Source organism: Neolamprologus multifasciatus, chromosome 16 (assembly GCF_963576455.1).
Source record: "Neolamprologus multifasciatus chromosome 16, fNeoMul1.2, whole genome shotgun sequence".
Taxonomy (NCBI): Eukaryota; Metazoa; Chordata; class Actinopteri; order Cichliformes; family Cichlidae; genus Neolamprologus; species Neolamprologus multifasciatus.
Genome location: NC_140454.1, coordinates 12,523,658 through 12,542,401, shown reverse-complemented (window position 1 = coordinate 12,542,401; position 18,744 = coordinate 12,523,658). Strand labels below are relative to the sequence as shown.

General features: G+C 38.3%; 2 protein-coding genes across 7 annotated transcripts in view; one reads left to right on the top strand and one right to left on the bottom strand.

Annotated features, from left to right (window-relative positions):
* nalcn (sodium leak channel, non-selective) overlaps positions 1-9,644 on the bottom strand; it is a 66,264-nt gene extending 56,620 nt beyond the window's left edge. For 2 of the 5 annotated variants that reach the window (XM_085134956.1, XM_085134957.1), the window contains exons 1-8: positions 9,510-9,644; positions 5,456-5,567; positions 4,334-4,474; positions 4,045-4,227; positions 2,128-2,151; positions 1,841-1,924; positions 1,592-1,731; positions 1,370-1,495 (exon numbers count right to left, since the gene is read on the bottom strand). In XM_085134956.1, coding sequence (XP_084991082.1) covers positions 1,370-1,495; positions 1,592-1,731; positions 1,841-1,924; positions 2,128-2,151; positions 4,045-4,227; positions 4,334-4,474; positions 5,456-5,567; positions 9,510-9,538 — 839 coding nt within the window. In that variant the 5' untranslated portion in view covers positions 9,539-9,644. Of the gene's footprint in view, positions 1-1,369; positions 1,496-1,591; positions 1,732-1,840; positions 1,925-2,127; positions 2,152-4,044; positions 4,228-4,333; positions 4,475-5,189; positions 5,252-5,455; positions 5,572-9,509 lie in introns of those variants that run through there. The other 3 variants (XM_085134959.1, XM_085134958.1, XM_085134960.1) reach the window with 3 other exon arrangements.
* A 2,977-nt stretch (positions 9,645-12,621) lies between these two features.
* itgbl1 (integrin, beta-like 1) overlaps positions 12,622-18,744 on the top strand; it is a 68,816-nt gene continuing 62,693 nt past the window's right edge. The window contains exons 1-2 of one of the 2 annotated variants that reach the window (XR_014869745.1): positions 12,622-13,049; positions 16,961-17,163. Coding sequence is in view for 1 of the 2 variants with exons in the window: in XM_085134966.1 (XP_084991092.1) it covers positions 12,958-13,049; positions 16,961-17,163 (295 nt within the window). In the remaining variant the exon portion in view is untranslated. The remainder of the gene's footprint in view (positions 13,050-16,960; positions 17,164-18,744) is intronic. The other variant, XM_085134966.1, reaches the window with a different exon arrangement.

Below are 18,744 nucleotides of genomic sequence, written 5' to 3'. Positions count from 1 at the left end.
AGAGAATCAGAGGGAATAATTTATTGCACTATCACAAAGGGCAATCAGAGGCGTAGTGGTGAATCCCAATAAAGCTCATTATACTGAGCTGAATAATATCAATGTGTCTTATCTATGATATTCCCTTTCTTGATGACAGAGGAGCGATAAATGAAGCCTTAAAGAAGTGAGAAAATGTCCAGTGAAAAGCAATAATATTACATTTTGTGAGTGTTATAAGAAATTATTTATGACTGGTTTTCGGCATCTGTAAATTGATAACACAAAAACAAAAACATAATGAAACCCCTTATTAAAACGTGCTTAAGGTCCTAAAATGCTACAGTTTCATTAAACAGTTCAAAGTATGCAATAACCTTAGATTTATCACAATGTGTAGTGATGAATAAATGTTATGTTATTTCAAAATAAAATGTATAATTTATTAGAACCTTTTTTTTTTTCACTTTAGACTACTCATCAAACCTGGAAACAGTTGTACAGTTGTATATAAAACAGTTATAAAACCTCTACAGAACAAAAAAGTAACACATATTCAAGTGTTATATCTTATTCAACATCATGATTCATGTCAGGAAGTTCAACAGTGCTGAGGTCATTTGTAGGAATCCTAACATCCATAAAAGGGGACTTCATTCTATTCATATAACCAAAACCCTTTAATGTCCATATCAGAGAATGCCCCCTGGCATGTTCCCACAGTTTTCATCAAATCCCATGTGTGTGAAAAGCTAGACAGCTTGACTTTGTGCCAAGGGCATATGGCAAACAGAGATTAGACACTTCTGCCCACGTGTGACATTTTTCTAAAATACCCCATTAGATACCCCAATATATATATGTATTGGATTTGGGGGCAAAGGAGCTCAGTAGCAAACAAATTAAATGCCCAACTGCCACACCACTTTTGGACTTATATAATACAGATGAATGACAAAGCTATACATGAATATCACAATGCCCTGGTACTATATTTCCTCTTACTAATGGCTAATATATTCTGTGTCCCTGGGGTGCTTAGGAACACATCAGGGAGGAAATGGAGAAGCATAATGCAAAGGCTGGACAATGGAGGAAAATTTAATTATTATAATTACCATTAACTCTGGCTGCAACCTGGGGGTTTAACCATTGCAGTCACAACCAAAACTTTTGTCTCCAAAAGCATTATTCTAATTAAAAGTTTTCTCCTTTGACAATTTGCACTCAGTGTTTATATGATCTTTAACAAAGACACTTAGCGTAGGTTTCTTCTAATTTCTGGAGAGATGATAATTTAGTCCAAAAAAAGTTAAAAAGTTTATATCGGACTTGATAATCCAAAAATCCAAAAATCCAATGTTACATTTATTTAATCATTCGTTCTTACCCGATTGTATCATTAGTAACGCAGTGATAGTTGAACGTTCCAAACATTTGAACCCCCAGAATTCCGTAGAGCAGGAGAAAAAACAGTAGGAATATTGACACACTCCAAATCTGTTCCCCGGATCGCCTGCAATGCAAAATAGTACAGAAAGAGATATCTATGAGATATATTTCACATGTACAAAGACCATATGTAATGTAAACCCTTACGATGGTATTTTACTTCAGAATGTTAGTGATGCGGGAGCGAGGAAGCTCAAAGCGAAAGTAGATCCTGAAGGCCCTTATCATGATAAGTGCTCGGGGGATTCTCAGCATTCCCCATGGAGACATCTGATCTACAAGCTCTGCTATTTCAAAGACCTAAAACAACAATACATTGATTATTAATCATTTTAATACATACTAATGCATGGCATTATGACAAGCTGCAAAAGTGCAATATATTCAAAAACAAAAAGTTGCAAGACACCTGCAGAACCAGGGACACCCAGATGAAAAATACCATGAATCCATCAAACATACACCAGCGGTCCTTCACATAAGAGTTATCCCCCTGTACGGAGACAGAAACAAAGGAGCAACAGTTAAAAGACCAAAGCCTTAAAAAGCAGGAAATACTAACATAAGTTAATAAATGAGACAAATATAACCAGCAGCATTCTTCAAGGCCATATTTTCTTTGAATAAATTACATTACAAATATTCTAGGTTGTTTCATGGATAATCTTTATGGAAAAATTCAAGCATTCCCCTCACCTTGGGAAAGTCTGCTGCAGAAAGCTTTTATTGTGATAGAAAATGTTTGTGTGAGTTCAAAGTAATGGCAATATTCAAGAAATACAGAAGGTAAAAATATTGTCCCCATTTTGACAAACTAGCCACAAATTTCAAACCTATTTTCAATCATTAAGCCCCTGAGGTGTGAACAAACTGAAATGCCAAGGGGGGCCAGCAAAATGGGTATACTTAATTACTGCTTCCAGACAGAGAGGGAGAGTCCGTTAGGAGCTCTTAGGGGTCTTGCACAGGAAGAAAGACTGCAAATACTAGGGTGTGTTCGGAAACACTTTACAGATAAGGACCATCTTTGATTAAACACGCTGCTGACAAGAACAAAAGCATGCAATTACTTTACCACACTAAGAAGATCATGTACTTTGGGCAGTAATTTTCCACAACTAGCTTAAAACTACATATCCACAGTACCATACTTTAAAACAGAAATTACTTAAGACTAAGATGTCATAACTGCATCATTTATAAAAGTTTATTTCAGATCAGATAGTAAAATTGGAAAACACCATCCTGATTTCAAGACAAAGAATGGAATTCAGCTATCAATAATAACTAAATGAAACACTACAAGTAAGAAGCAGGAATGTTTCTGTTCTGCTTGAAGTGCACATTTACGTCCAGAGCTAAAACATTTAAACTTTCTGTTGTAATATATTTTTTATTGCTTGCATAAGGTAACATTTCTGCTAAAGCTGCTGAATCTGGTCCTCTGTGGAAAACAACTTCTTTGGTACCCCTGTAACTGGACTAGCAACAGAGTCTGCCTCTATTGTCTTCAGAAATATAAAGTTTGATGGTGCTGGAGCACAACCAAAATTATTGAAAGAGCATACAATGAGTTTCATCTCACTGCCTTTGAAATGAAGATGGGAACCAGATCTGCAACCGCTCACAGCCAGTGAGTGACTTTCGTGCATTGAGACGGTGATAAAATACCAGTAAGGAGTCAGTCTGCTATCAGTTATGACTGAATGGGCTCAAGCATTCAGTCACAACTGAGGACCTCTTAGATTTGAAACAGAAATTCAAACATTCCTCCACAAATAGTGACTTAGTTGCTGCAGGATGGCAATTTAACTGCAAATACTTGATTTTTTTTTTTACAGAAATATAACCAGAACACAGCCAGTGGGCAAAAAGATGAGTTGAGCCCCATACTGCAAAGAGACATGCTGACTCAGACTGATTGCAATGTGCCGGCAATATGTCTAATTTCGAAATTAGACAGCAATTGTTTGCAAACCTTCACCAATCTGACTGAGAATGATTTAGGTCAGCGACTATTTGGAGACAGGTAGCCTGCAACATAAGAGGCCTCCCACCTCGCAACCGAAAGTGGTCACCCAGGGGTTGAAGGTGTTGCATGCTCAGCCTCTGCGAGACCAGTTGGTCACTGCAGCTGTTCACAATCTGTTACCAAATCCAAGAAAATTTAGTGCAGTCACTGAGCAACCACTAGTCACAAGGAGGTCATCTTCATATTTTAGCTATAGTGTGACTGTATAACCATAATGTACATGGGACAGAAAGAGGGGCTAATCACATGTTATTAAACCACATAACTTTCAACCACAGTTCACTGCAAACCTTCAAAAATATCACGATCACAGAGAAACAGATTGACAAATTTGAAAAATGTACAAATAAAGTCTCATTTGTTGTCACTCCAATCACTTGCATCAAATTGTGAATAGTTTTTTTAAAAAAATAAAGAAATATTATTAGTCATAATTTACTTGGCAGTAACGGTCTGAGATTTAAAAAAAAACAAACAAACAACACCTGCCATTTTTCTGGGGTTGCTAGTCTTTTACTGCTACTGCTCACTGAATTTCACTGACACTCTACAGTCTCTCGTGGCCATGATGCAGCAGCTACCTTAATGATTCCTCTGATGTGCATCTTGGCGATCATCTCGGCAGTGTAGAGAAACATAAGCAGTGTGTCCAGTGTGAATGTCACATATTGCAGCGGAGGGTAATGCTCGAACGTCTTTGGGGTGTTCATGCACACAGAGATGACACTGATGATGGCACAGGCTCGCAGCAGAGAGTGCACCCACTGATAGAAGGAAACAACAAAGGAAATAATTCCAAAAGTGAGCCTTAATATCTTTCTGTATTCTTAATGTTGTCCTTAGCCGAGCCAGACACACGCGTACACTCACTGGTTTATTTATCCAGAAAATGTCAGCACTGTCCGCGAGGGTCTCATCTGGCCCAAAGTCAGTCATGGGCTGGGCCTCGACCCGTGAGCTCTGTTTCCTCTTCAGCATGCTGGGGCTTGCTGTGCTATACAAAGAGTGGATCTGACACAGAGAGGGAGGCAGACCACACAATGACCAAAGATAAACAAGGAACAGGGGAATACTCTGGCTGCATCCAAGTCTGGGCAGTGGCACTACAACTTTTTCAAAACTTTAATCATATCATTATAATATAAGAAATTAATTTAAGACATACTTAAAAAAGTGCAGGTGCAAGGGCACTTGGCCTGCCAACAATCACTATACCTCTTAAAAATGTACATAGTTAACCAATGCAGAAATCTAGTGTATTAAATAGTATTAAATGAGACGTGTATCAGGAGTGGCTTCTGGGTGTTTTTACATGTAGCATCAAAATTTCCTGCAATGTCTAGTCCGAAGAGTAAACTTCCCTGACTTGAATTGCCAGAGCAGATTTTTGGTGATTAAAACTGAATGCGTTGCATTGTTGAATGGCCACCGTGATACACAACGCAGCACACATGGAACACAGAACAAGTGTATTACGTTGGAACAGCTCCACTAACTTACCATTTGAAAAGATCACGCATGATCTTCCCTGTATCGAACACCAAAGTGCCAGTAAAATATGCTGTACATTGTCCGGAGATGTGACCAAGTGTTACCTGTGCATGTCAGCATTTGTTTGTATCTTTGTGCGACTGTATGTATGCAGAAAAAAGAAAACTTTACAGGCCATTTTAACCTAAGAACACAAGAAAAAATGACACTCTGAATGGAGACAAAGCGCACATACCAAAGGGAAAAGTAAAGCTGAAATTGCTCCAGCACTGCACATAACATGCGATCAGGCATACCCTGTAAATAACACACAACAGTTAGTCAACATTATGGCTTATATGGTATACAGTACACTACCCACATCTACAGTACGCTCATAAAGACAGGAATGCCCACCACGTTTGACATCAAGGCATATATGCGACACACTCTGTGAGTGAGTGAGTGAGTGAGGTGTTGTGGAAGAAGAAGATGGGGTGGAAGAGGACCATGGGGACTCACTGTGAGGCTCCTCATTGGTGCGTTCATCCCCAGGTCACAGAGGGGTGGAGAAACCAACCAGAGAGACAGACTAGAGATGCAAAAAGGAGATTGTCCTAAAGGCCTTGAGGTCCTGCGGCAGCAATCAGTGAATGGTAGCAATCATAAGAGCAGTAAAAAGGGATAAGAAAACATTTTTATGTCATATTCAGCACATATTTTAAAAACACAATGTCAATTTTAGAGTAAGTCAGTTAAGCTGACTGAACAGAGATGAAAAGCAAAAGCATGTCTTGCACTTGTGTGTGTGTGTGTGTGCGCGCGCACACACATATGTGTGCGTGTAAAACAGCTAACAGCATATGCAAATGCAACAACAGCTGCTGCCCCAATGACTTGATTACATTACATTTTGACTTGGCCTTTGCTAACTGACATATGATGCAAAAAATATGTAAACATACTTTGATGGTTAAATAAAAATTGTAAAGAATTTCCTCTTTGAAACAGAACTCGAAGTTAGGATTGGAACGAAGGCAGAACAATGTAACGGTATCACATCCTTGTTTCCTTTTTATGCCCCCACCAAGAAAAGAAACTGTCCATCCATGCTACAAACCCCATGTAGTTAGAAGCAATTTCCCAGTGTAATTGCTACACTTAACATATGCAGATGGAGACGTGAGGAAGAGTGAAAACAAAATTACAGGGTCTAAGTGCTATTATGTGGGAGTATAGGTGGCAAAGACTGCAATTACTTTCCCATTTGGAGAAAGGACATGTTCCTCACAGGAAAAAACGTGATCTCTGGGCACATTAATTGTAACTGTGAGTATTTGTTTGAGTATACAAACTTTCTTTGTTGAACTTCTATTTTTGAGTGCATTTTGAGAGCAGCATCTTCTTTCAAGACACAAGAAATACTTTTGTAGATGTGGGCATGCAGCTCATTGGTTCAATTCTTCATCTCTTAACCATAACCTACAATGATACCCAGGTATTCATAGCTGCTCTAGCACAAATCCCCTGTATGGTTGCTTATGAAAAAGTTTTTTTAAGTTAGTGGCACTTTTCATATAGTGTCTAAGGATGAGAGCATAATAACACCGCAATAGCATTAACCTCTACTTTCATTTCCAGAGATAAGTTTTGTGTAGCATTTCATTTGAACATTTCAATTTTAATAAAATATCCAAAAGAATCACACAGACAAATTTACAATTTTTTTTTACACTTTAGTTTAACAATAACTAAAGTAAGCCACCTAGCTCTTCAGTAGCTGCACAATATTGTCACACAAAACTAAAAAATATTTTCCACCTGGGTTGTTGTAGTTTGCCATGGATCTTGAAAAGCCATGCTTTTCCACGGTTTCTGAGTTCCATCCCATTTGCTATTCCTGTCATATGAAGTGCAGCTAGCTAATTTTTGCAGCAATGACGGGTAGAGTTTCTTGTTTATATTGGGTCGCACATCGCCAGCTGTTAGTACCTTCTTCTTTGTTGCCTAGTTGTAATCAATAGTGCGTTTTCGCCTTAAGCCGTGTCTGGAACAATTTTCTTGCATATTTTGCAAAGCAATGTGCTTTTTAGGAGGTTGCTGAAGTAGCTCCATATTTACATACTAAATCATTATCAGAGGTTGACACTTGGCTCTTGCTCTCAGACATGCCTGGCTCTGTCTCGTTGTTGTGCACACTAGGGAATGTAAATGCAGTGATATCACTATATAGCATTTTTATGTCCTGTAAAAAATTATACCGGTATTATTGAAGACAAGAAAACATAGACTACAATCAAGAGACACCTTCATAAAAGTAAAAATAAAGTGGGACTGGGTCACTAGTGTTTATTAATATTGTGACTGCTGACAGCAGTAGTAGGGTGAATTGTGAAGTGTGCAGGGCTTTAATCTGAGCTCAGATTCACAGGGTTGAGCTTTTTAACCACCTCTGGTTAAAAAGCTCAACTTATCCATTTAAGCTTCCCATTGCAAATGGATAAAAGCATACTGCAGAAAGCAAACCATGAGTGTCACAAGAGAAAGAACTGGGATATTCATTAATTACCAAGTCAGTTACCTGTGTTCAGTCCTACAGAGCATATTTTTCACTTACTGACTGACAAAACTAAACGTAGAGAGACCTACAAACAAGCAGCAAATGAAAGCAGCTGCAGCAGCCTTAGTAGAGCATCTTAACAGAGGGAATGCAGCAGTTGGTGTTGTCCATGGATTCTAGATTTCAGACATTCATTAACTGAACATGATTTTCATCCAAGTATTAAAAACAGTCCTGATATTTAAAATGATGTTAGTTTGTCCAATTAATTTTGGGCCTCTCAAATAGGGGTGTTTGTTTAAAACTGGCTGTAGTTCCCTAATGCGGTACTTTTGTGAAGCACCTCTTGAATTAAATCTGAAAGTCACCTCAATCAAATCTTGATTATTGATTTTAAATCCACTTGGTGTAAAGAGGCAAAAAAAATTTAAAAAAAATGTGTTACTGTACAAAAAATATACAGACCTAACTGTATACCAAATGCATAAAATGAGCTAAAAGGCAGACTTTAAAAATACATTTTATGAAGGAGTTTAACAGTATTTAAACCTTTCATTTACTCACTGCATCAGTTTGTATTTTCTTTCTTTCTTTCAAAGCTCCCACAAGGGCAGCGATTACGGCCTTAAATTAAATTAATGCTATACCTTCAAATGAATTCCCCAAATAGTTCCAAGCTAAGATTCTCACTACTTTGTCTTGCAGACAAAGCCAAAGTGATCAGAAAAGCAAATTCAAAGGAATGCTGACAATTTAGGTCAAACCTTCACAACTATTCAGTGGTAGGTCAGTAGTGTGAGTATATTTAAAATGAGGCTGACAAAAGCTCAAAGTGGTGACAATGAAAAGTAAAGCGGTAAGCCATTACAGCAAAAACAAAGACCTAAAAGACACTCCAGTGCTTGACACATATGAAACAGCTGGCTCTGCAGGATGATAAATGTGTAACTACTACGAGTGACCCACTTCACATTTCAAACTCGCATTCATCTTATTCAGAAATAGTGTATGCTGACGTTACATGACATTAAATGTTGTGATTTTTGATGATGTCAACATTTAAAAAAATAAATAAATCACATAGCACTTAGTATGTCACCTAATGACTGATTCAAATGCATTCCAAAGGGCTGCACAGATTAGCATCGGTAGCAGCCAACAGTTGTGTGACGTTGGGCTTTTTTGCAAATAAGCTGACATTTTCCAATTTCAGTAGCTGGTGTTTATCTGCTTTGCCAGATCAAATCAATGGATAGATGTTGCAAGATAGTGCAGTGAAGACATGAAAGATTTTAAAACTGAACATTTACAGGGATTACAGCAAAATGAAAATGAACAAATTTATATTGGACTAGTGGTTCCCCAGGATGCCAATGTTCATATAATATTTGTAGCATTTCTCCTTCGTTTTAAGGTTTCTTAACCTAACATAACTGCACAAACTGTGATGAGGTGCTTATATAACCTTGAAAATGTTCTAATTAATCGATGTCAGAGAATGAACACCTGGATCAGGTTTCCTGATTGGGAACCACGAGGGGCTCACGAGCAACTGTGAAATCCTAAAACCATTTCAGGAAAGCCACTGACAGGCTGCAGCATATGACCGATCCCACGTCGTGTAAAATGGTTGTCAAACCGCTGGATATCCATACTGTGACTGAAATCTGAATGAATGACGTCGGAAGAGCAAAGGTTACTATGGAAACGAATATGAGCAGCTGCTATAGGCGCAAAAACAAGCTAAATACAACAATATACATGAATATGTTCAAGCATAGGGCCTACATGAAGCTATATAATACGTAACAACCTGACCACGTGACAGTGTAGCAACTACACTGCAATGTTTCACGAGGGCCTACTCCGGAGGATGAGATTTTCCTCACTTCCTGGAGGACCAGTAAGCTAGCGCGCGGCAGCACCTAGCCTCAGACGCATCCTAAAAACGCAACTGCTGAAAGTGACTCGCGACGGGTGGAGAAGCAGAGAAAAGAAACACGTTGAATCACTTACGAGAGGAGGGTTTCTTTTATCTGCCGCATCCAGCGTTGTCCATGACATCAGCTGTTTTCCGGCTGTGTTGGGATCGTATGGAGAACGCGGGAGCGCGCAGGTAGCAATCACATCAACAGCACCAGTGCGTGCTGCGGAGGCGCGCAGCCGTTTCCGTGGTAACAGTTTAAGCTCGCCATGCTGCTCTATCACATCATACAAGTATATTTATTTCTATTAATGGTAATCGCTTGATACGCAGTTAATTTGATCAGATTATATTATTATTATTACTATTATTATTATTATTATTATTGTTGTTGTTGTTGTTGTTGGGAATAGTTGGCAAAGCGTGTGTATTTGCTCAAAGACGGTAAAAAAAATGCAGAGACAGTTATCTGAAGATAGGTCTGTCCTAACAATTAATTAAATTTAATGTGCATTTTACATTTAACAATGGATAACTATCAAATAGCAATATATTGTTACAATATATCGTTACAAAGAGGGCAATTCTTGAAAGAATACAACCATTGGATGTGTATTAAATCACAACTGTGCTTTTCATGTTATAGAAAGTAAAAGACAAAAGTGAAAACTTGTATTTCTTACTAAATTTCTGTAATATATCAAGTGACCTGCCTTCACCTGATTTGATATTGCATGGCTGGGTATATTGTCCAAACGTGGGTGTAGTGTCGGTCGTAGTAAATTCAGTAACTGAGGTGCAAATTGGTTTTAACCAAAATATCTTTTTGCCATTTAGTTGCTTGAAATCACCCAGAGGCACTGCAGTATCTTTTAGAACCGGTTGATTATTTGCCATTGATGTGCATTGTTGTTAAATATAATCTTCTGAATTGCTCTAGTAGGGAAATTTAGCCTGCTAATCACTTCATTCTATTTCAGTATTTTAATGAGCCATGATAGTGTGATATTGACCTGAACCCCATCTGAGCAACCAATATATGTATCATGCGCTACATTTTGTTTTGGCATTGTATGAGCCATATTTAGTGGGGCATCTGGATTACATGCAGAGATTCAGGTGTCTTGTTGAGCCACTTAAAACTGACTTATGACTCATTCAAAGGATAAACCAGTGTTGTGTCGACGCATAATTTAACAGCATAACAGACAAATAATCCATTTTATGGGTTATTTGTATTTTAGGCACTTTTTATTAGCAACCTGTCATAAAACACATAATTCATTCCAATTTATTTAGTCAAATCTGCTAAAAATGTCAACGATAACAGTTCAACAGGCATGATATAGCATTTTTGCACAAACAAGACTAATTCCAAAGAGCTGTTAGCCCAACATGTCAGTCCTAAATGGACTGATTCTTATATAGTGCTTTTCTACTCTCCCGGAGTACTCAAAGCGCTCTAAAAACTATGTACAGTAGTTCAACAGTATCTTAAGTGATATCCTTAAGAAATGGGGAAAAAATCCAGCAAAGACACAAGACATGAGAAATCCATCTGACTCTTAAGTTGACCCAGCTACTCTTTATTGATGAAATGGTCTCTGTGGAAGAAAATAATTAGCAACAGGTCTTATGGAGGGATGAATTCAAATTAAAACGTTTGGATCAAAATTGTTGTCAATATGTATGACGGAGGTTCAACAGTGTAAAGCTGTAAAACACAGTGCTTTTATTATGGTTTGTGAGTGCATTTGCTGTAAGTCAGTGGTGTCAACATTGAACTGAATTATGAATGCAGAAAACTGTGGTCAGATTTTTATCCACCATACAGATCATTGCCATAATTTTTCAGTATGGCAATGATCACAAACTCCATGCCAATGTAGCAAAAGCATACCTGGGTAGAAAAAACACACTATGGAACACTATGAGTATGGATTAGCCTCCCCAGAGTCTGAAACTCAACATTATTGAAGCAGTGTGGGACAGAAAACAGAACAAAAGGCAGCCAACATCCACAGGAAAGCTTCAAGAAGCCTGGAGAACTATTCCTGAAACAGAAAGCTTGTATAAGAAAGTTCAGGCTATGTTGAAGAATAAAGATAGTCATACCAAATATTGACTTTGCAGCTCGTTAGAACTGTATAAATTCTGTTTGTGCTTTATGTACTGTATTTACACTTATGTTTACATATGTTTCAATAAATCACTGCACCTATATCCAATGTTCCTCATGGGAGGTGGCTCAAAACTGTTATGCAGCCTAAGTACTTCTCTCTTATGCTACTTTCTGTTTCTATTCTACTGTTATTTTGTACAAAACATTGAACATCGTGCACTATATTTATTTAAAGCCTTAATTCCCTGCTATTTTGGAGGTAAATAACATTATTATGGATAAAGCTACCACGCAATAAAACTGCAACAGCTGCCACATTAAAGTAATCTGCTTATCAAAGTATCAATTGTTATGATAAAATGTGAACAGTTTTTCTTTTCTTTTTGTCCAGTTTGCAAGATAATTATCCAACACAAAGTTGTTTTGAACAGTTTTCATGTCATTGATCTGAAATGCAGAACATCACTCCATCTCCTGTAAACATAACCAAGATATCTTTTTGTTTTCTGTATGAATTTTACAAAGAACAATTCTCAAATTTATAAAAACAAAAGACCCAAAATGGAACCATGCTAACAATTCACCATATACTGAAATATACCTGTTTGCCAGAGCAGAGGTTTGTTTTGCTTTCAAATACTTATTCTTATCATCATTATTTAATATTATCCCTGCTAAGTCAACTCACTATAGCCATAATTTACTCTTATTTCTTGTATTTGTGCAAACATCAGAAATGTGGCTTCCTTCAACCTAAAGGAACATGATGCTAGAGGACAAGCTGTGCAGCTACTGACAAAGATCACAGCATTTTGTGTGTGTTCATATATATGTGTTTTTGTTTTTGCCACAAAAGACTTATTGGTTTTGTGAACTACTGATTTGAATTCATAATGTGGGAATAAGAGCAAGACATTCATCTTCAAGCAGTTTCTCTGCACAATTCCTCGGCTTCTTTTATGACAAATGGATACACTCTAAATATTGGGGCAGGGGCTTGCCTCCTTTGACTCTGGATCTTATTTATTATTAAAACACCAAAAGAAAACTGCAACGTAGAGAGATCATCTGGAAAAGGAAAGGGGAAAGATTGAAACAAAAAAAAAAAATTAGAGAAGCCGTCTGCTTCTAATTACTTCTCAAACTGGTGACTTAGCTTTTCATTTTGGCAGGTTTCCCTACTTTAGCTCCTGCCCAGGACTGTGTCTGAGAGTCAAGACTAATCAAAGGCACTTGTATGTGGAGGACTGTTGGCCTCTGAAGGAACCGAGCCAGTTCAGGCCAGCCTGCTGCGTTTTCTCTCCTTTACTCCTTTTCTTTTCCCTCTCCCTCTCCCTTCTCTTCCTGTCTGTTTCAGGAGTGAAGGATTGGGGCATTCCTTCAAGCCACTTTACTTCAGCTTTCTGTGGGATTTAAACATGCACACTGAGGTTTTGGTACAGTCCATGTTAGTGCCGTTCTTTCTGATCCTTCTCTCTTTCATTGAGGACTCTTTGTTGCAGTCGGTGAGGTGAGTTTCCACACAGCTTTGTTATTTTTTGTTGTTTTTCTTGTTTATTTTAGGATAGTTTGGAGAGCAAGAAGGAAAAGGGAGGTGCAGACTTGCTGACAAAGGCGACACTTAAAGAGTGCAATGTGGGAAAGTTTAGGAAAGTCTATTCCTATAGTTTACTCTTGTTTCCTGTGCAGTTTTCTTTATGCCACTTTACTTGCCATCATAATGCTGCGTGTGTCTCGGATTCTGTCGTCTAACATTGGATGCAAACTTTTTTTCTGTTTTTTACTTTCTTTTTGCACAGTTCAGCTTTACATTCTTTTGCAGTTGAGCGTATTGTGAGGAAAAAAAAACTCCAGTTTAAAAGGATTTGCTGTGGGATCAGTTTATAGCAACAAGCAAAATCAAAGTGAGGAGAAAAAGCCCATATTATGCAACAGAAAAGGGTAATTGAATGAATATTATTTTGTATTAGAGCTTTTACTTGTTTTTGCCGAAACAACAAACATTCAAGTTTAAACCTCAAATACAAACTGTAAATGGAAACAGAAGGACATCAAGTCAGTCACTGAAACTGGATACAGTAATGAATATAAGACTCATTTCTGTTTACTTTGCTACTCTAAAGTCGAGCCCTGGTTAGCAGAACTGTAAATATTTAACAATGCCATAAAGTTGTGGGTGTTTACTCTTTAGCAGGTGCACCGTGCCTCTGTAGTGATTACATTGCATATGTAGTGTACAGGGGATATATATTGAACAGCTGCAGCTAACCCACACATGCATTACAGAAAGTAACAGCTACTGGGAATCTAGGTAGTTGCAATATTTTCTTCAGTTTTTCCAATGTACATTTGAATAATTTGTGTTTTATTTGTTTGCCAGTTATGTCATCATATTGACCTAGCAGTGTTAAAAGAAAAGTGTAAAAATTCTAAGCAACAAAGTTATAACCTCAATTCTGTAAGAACAGCCAAGGAGTGCTATGCAATATCCATATTATGCTCAGCCCACACAATATCCTTAGAGCACATGGATTAAGGTTGTAGAGCTCCACCTGTAGCCATAAAACTATGGTAACGCTATATCAGCTTTATTTTTTAATCCACACCTTTCTCTCTAAAAGGCCTTTAAGAGGAGCCCCTGTGGAACAACAAGTCACATGATGCCCATGGAGCTCATAGGCTTTTTTTCCATACTCGATGATGCAAAAAATGTTTCCTAATATGACTCAAATGTAATAAAACTAAGCCATGGGACTGAAAATACATCTTTGAAGATGGAAGGGAAATGGATTGAGTACTCACTTCTCAGATATTTTGTGCTATTATTAAAAGCTTTAAAAGTTTAAAAAGCTAAACAGTGTAGTGCAATGTACTACCAACCTTTTTTAAAAAAACAAAACAAAAATATGAATCAGCTGCTGCTTAGAGAGAAGCTACATCTCATGGATTATCGTGGCTCAAGAGTTGGGAGTTCGCCTTGTAATCGGAAGGTTGCCGGCTCGAGCCCCAGCTTGGACAGTCTCGGTCGTTGTGTCCTTGGGCAAGACACTTCACCCGTTGCCTACTGGTGGTGGTCAGAGGGCCTGGTGGCGCCAGTGTCCTCGCCTCTGTCAGTGCGCCCCAGGGTGGCTGTGGCTACAATGTAGCTTGCCATGACGAGTGTGAATGGGTGGATGACTGGATGTGTAAAGCGCTTTGCGGTCCTTAGGGACTAGTAAAGCGCTATACAAATACAGGCCATTTACTATCTGAGAGACAGGACATAGTATGTGAGATCTGGTGATGTACATTCCTGTTCATCCTTTGTATGAGCCCTTATCATGCTATCTACAGAAATACTGAGATGTTTCGGCAATGGTTGGCTGTATTAGTGATGGGCAGGACCAAGAGTACTAGTGGGTGATTTTTTTATTATCGTTTTTTTGAGTGGTCTGGGGGAAAATGTATGCTTCAGAATGTGAATAAGACCTGAGATATGGTGATTGACTTCAGAAGGAGGAGGATGGCTACAGACCTGTATTTATATAAAGGAGCAGTACAAGTTGTGAACAGGCTGAATAGGAAGATCAACACTAATGATTCATACAAGAAGAAACAGGCTCTATTTACTATTTACTTCCAGTGTTTGTTTGAATTGTTTGAAAGTCCTTGGTATGCTGAAGCATTAAGCATTCCTTTAACTGGAATTAAGGGGCTGAGCCCAACTTCTGAAAAACACTCCAACACCAGTTCTCCTGGCAACTGCCAAACCCAGACTCATCCAGTGGATTGCCAGATGGAGAAGTGTGAGTCGTTGCTCTAGAAAACACGGTTGTAGAGACCAGTTGTGGCGTGCTTTCCACCACTAGTTTGGACACTTTGCTTTGCATTGTGCTTGGTGATGTAAGGCTTGGGTGCAGCTGCTTAGCCATGGAAACCTTGGCATCCCCTGACAATGCGCTGTGAGTTTACATGGCCTACTGCTTTGTGGGTGAACAGCTGTCGCTTCCACTTTGTTATAATACCACTAACTGTGGAATATTTAGTAGTGGGGAAATTTCACAACTCAACTAGTTGCACAGATGGCATCCTATCACAGTACCACTCTGAAATTCACTGAGCTCCTGAGAGTGACACATTCTTTCACAAATGTTTGTAGAAGCAGTCCTCATACTTAGGTACTTGATTGTATACACCTGTGGCCATGAAAGTGATTGAAACACCAAAATTCAATGATGTGGATGGGTGAGTGAATACTTTTGGCAAGGTTTTGGTGCTCAGAGCAATTTGCCCAATTTCTTTGAAGAAGTGGTAAGAAGTGACGGCCAGTCCAATGTCTTTCTTCAGTCAGTTAATTAAAACTGTACATTTTGCAGTTTTTATTTTCTTGGATAGCCAAGAAAATTACTACTGTCCCCTGGAGACATAGTAACAAGGAGAAAAAAAAACAGTTAAACAAAACCCAAGTTAAAACCAAGGAAAGTCCAAAATTCTAATGTGGAGCAAGTTAGACTCTCTTCACCAAGCTTTAATTTTATGAATTGGAATGTTATTTTACTATTTTGTGGAATTCTGGTTGTATTTTTGGGAGGTACTCTACAGAACAAAAGCCAGGCATTAACCAGATCTATCACTGATCAGCTGAACTGGACAGAGTAACACAATCCAAAAAGGTCATTTGAATGTCATGCTGCCGTAAAATAAATAAAAAAATGAATAAATGTAATCATATACATTTCAGTTCATTGCATCATGTGGCTGAGCTCTGTGATCAGGCTTAAAAGGGCCATTACTGATTAAAGTCTGTGTGAAATGGAGCTTGTATAACCTCCTTGTGACACTCAGGACAATCACATTCTGTATTTAATTTTAATAGGAGTGTCAAGAACACTTGAGCTGTTGATTTTTGGAAATGTGTCCAGTTTTCAAACTCGGACATCTGGCCAATATCAAGAGAGGGCAGGGATTTAAAAAAGAATGCCAGACGGCATCCAAATGAAACAAATCTCACTCAGAAACGCTTTAGGGTAAAAGTCAGAAAACAGCTCCTAGAGTGTGTTAAATGAAAAGTGCATTTGTGTCTGTACGATTGGGTTTATTTGAATTTATTAGCTGTGCATGTGGTCATGTGTGTGTTTCCAAGGCGTTTGTTATTACTCGAAAAAGACTCAAATATATGGGCTGTGTGTTACATTCTTCCCACTTTTGTTTTCTTAGACTTCTTTCTTCCAAGCCATTGCACCGAAAGCTACGTGTGTTAAATCCTACCGCACATACCAAATATCTCAAATAGGTCTCTTTATATGTTTAAAGAGAGACGCTGATTCATGACTGAGGAAATATGTCTTTTCGATTTGGATTTGCAAAAAAACAGGTGTGAACACGCTTAAACTTTAACCTCATAATAAAAGTTGTGGAAAATCTGATCTTTCTTTTTCCCAGCCAGGTGGGTGGTGTTTGCAAGCTGTCCACAGAGTCATCCTTGCGCCGCTGCCGGACGCCTGATGGTAAGATCTGCAGCGGAAGGGGAAAATGTAACTGCGGCATTTGCATCTGTGAGGCCATAGAACCCGGGAAGTTCTTCGGTCCGCGCTGCGCGTGCCACGACTGGGTCTGTGCTACATATAATGGGAAAACCTGCAACGGTGCGTATGATCCTGTCCTCATTCCTAAGGTCTCAAATTTTGCTATTTTTCCAAAACTACTGGCATCTCAGAGACAGGCACAGGCACAGGATCTTTTTTGGCACATGTTTTAGTGCACTATTTGGTACAGCAATAGTGAAACTTGTCTCAGTTACTTGTCACTATTACACACTTAGATGGGAAGATTTGGAGTCACATTTTAACGCACACTACATTTACTGATACCTAACACAGTTATATGGGTTTCTATTACAGTAAAAAGTCTGGGGTTTTTTTTCCACATGATCTGAATTCTAGGGACATGCTGCACATATTTTACCTCTTAGATATGGTTGTTAGTGATGGTTCAGTAAGCGATGCAACAGAACTCTTCACTGTGGGCTTACATCAGAGGAGTTTGGCAAATAAACTGTGCACCTGAAGTGCAGTGTTTGCTCCAGCCAGGTGCAGGACGAATGGAAACCGTAATCATCAAAATGTCTTTCATATTATTTTTTTTGGCTTTAATAGGCATTAATATTCATTTGATATGAATTTTGTAATTCAGACTTGGAATGATTTTAGGGTTTTTTTTGTTTCACCTGTATTTCAGAGTCAGAAGGGTGCAATATTGTGTAATTGACAGCCCACATTGTCTTGGCAGTACTTCAAAGGGTTTCACTGGTAATAGGCAGCTGGTTGGTTCTCAAATGCTACTAAGGCATTAGCTTTTGTTGGAAGGAACGGCTTTGAACTTACCCTGCTGCTTGAAATTTTATAAGTTCACAGAAAGAACACTTTAGAGTGCACCTGTACTCAAGAGCAAGTTGAATCATGGTTGGTGAATAGTTTAAGTCATAAAGGCGTAGATATATCAGAAAATATATAACTGCTATGATTTTACACAGTTGCCTGTTTATTAGCTAAATGTAACTAAAACCGATGCAGTCTGATGTAACATACTATAACAGTGACCAGTGTTACTATTTTTTTGTAACTTTGTGACTAGTTGATGGTCATCTTTTACTAATACAGGCAACAACAACTGTGAATTAAATATATGTAATAATAGATTATATCCTATTTGGGGCATTGTTTTGGATTCATTGGGTGGGACAGTGTTTTGTTTCATTCTACCTGCTCAGAGCAGTTGTTTTGTAGTAGACCCATGTTGTGTTTAAAATTTGTTGTGCTCTGTCCAAATGTATTACGTTAGGTTTATAATATCTAGCTGATTTGATTCTCACAGTGTTGAACTATATCACAGGGCTATTGTACTGGCTTACATTAGCTGTGAACAAACGTACAAAATAAACAAGCAAACATTTTAGACAATATGTTCACGTAAACTCAATTTGCAATCTGTTACCAAGGCTTAATATGCATTTATCATATGCCGTACTTTGGAGGTTATGAGAAATGCTGGCTCCCCAATGGCAATGGAGGGAAAAAACAGTTCTCATTTTTTTTTGTGCATTGTCCTCTTTGGCCACTGTTCTATGAATGTCAAGGTTTAATGGAGATATGTGTGCACGCAGACCAGTTCTAAAGAAGATATATATCCGTGTGTGTGGGTGTGCTTGTGTGTGAGGGGTAGAGTGA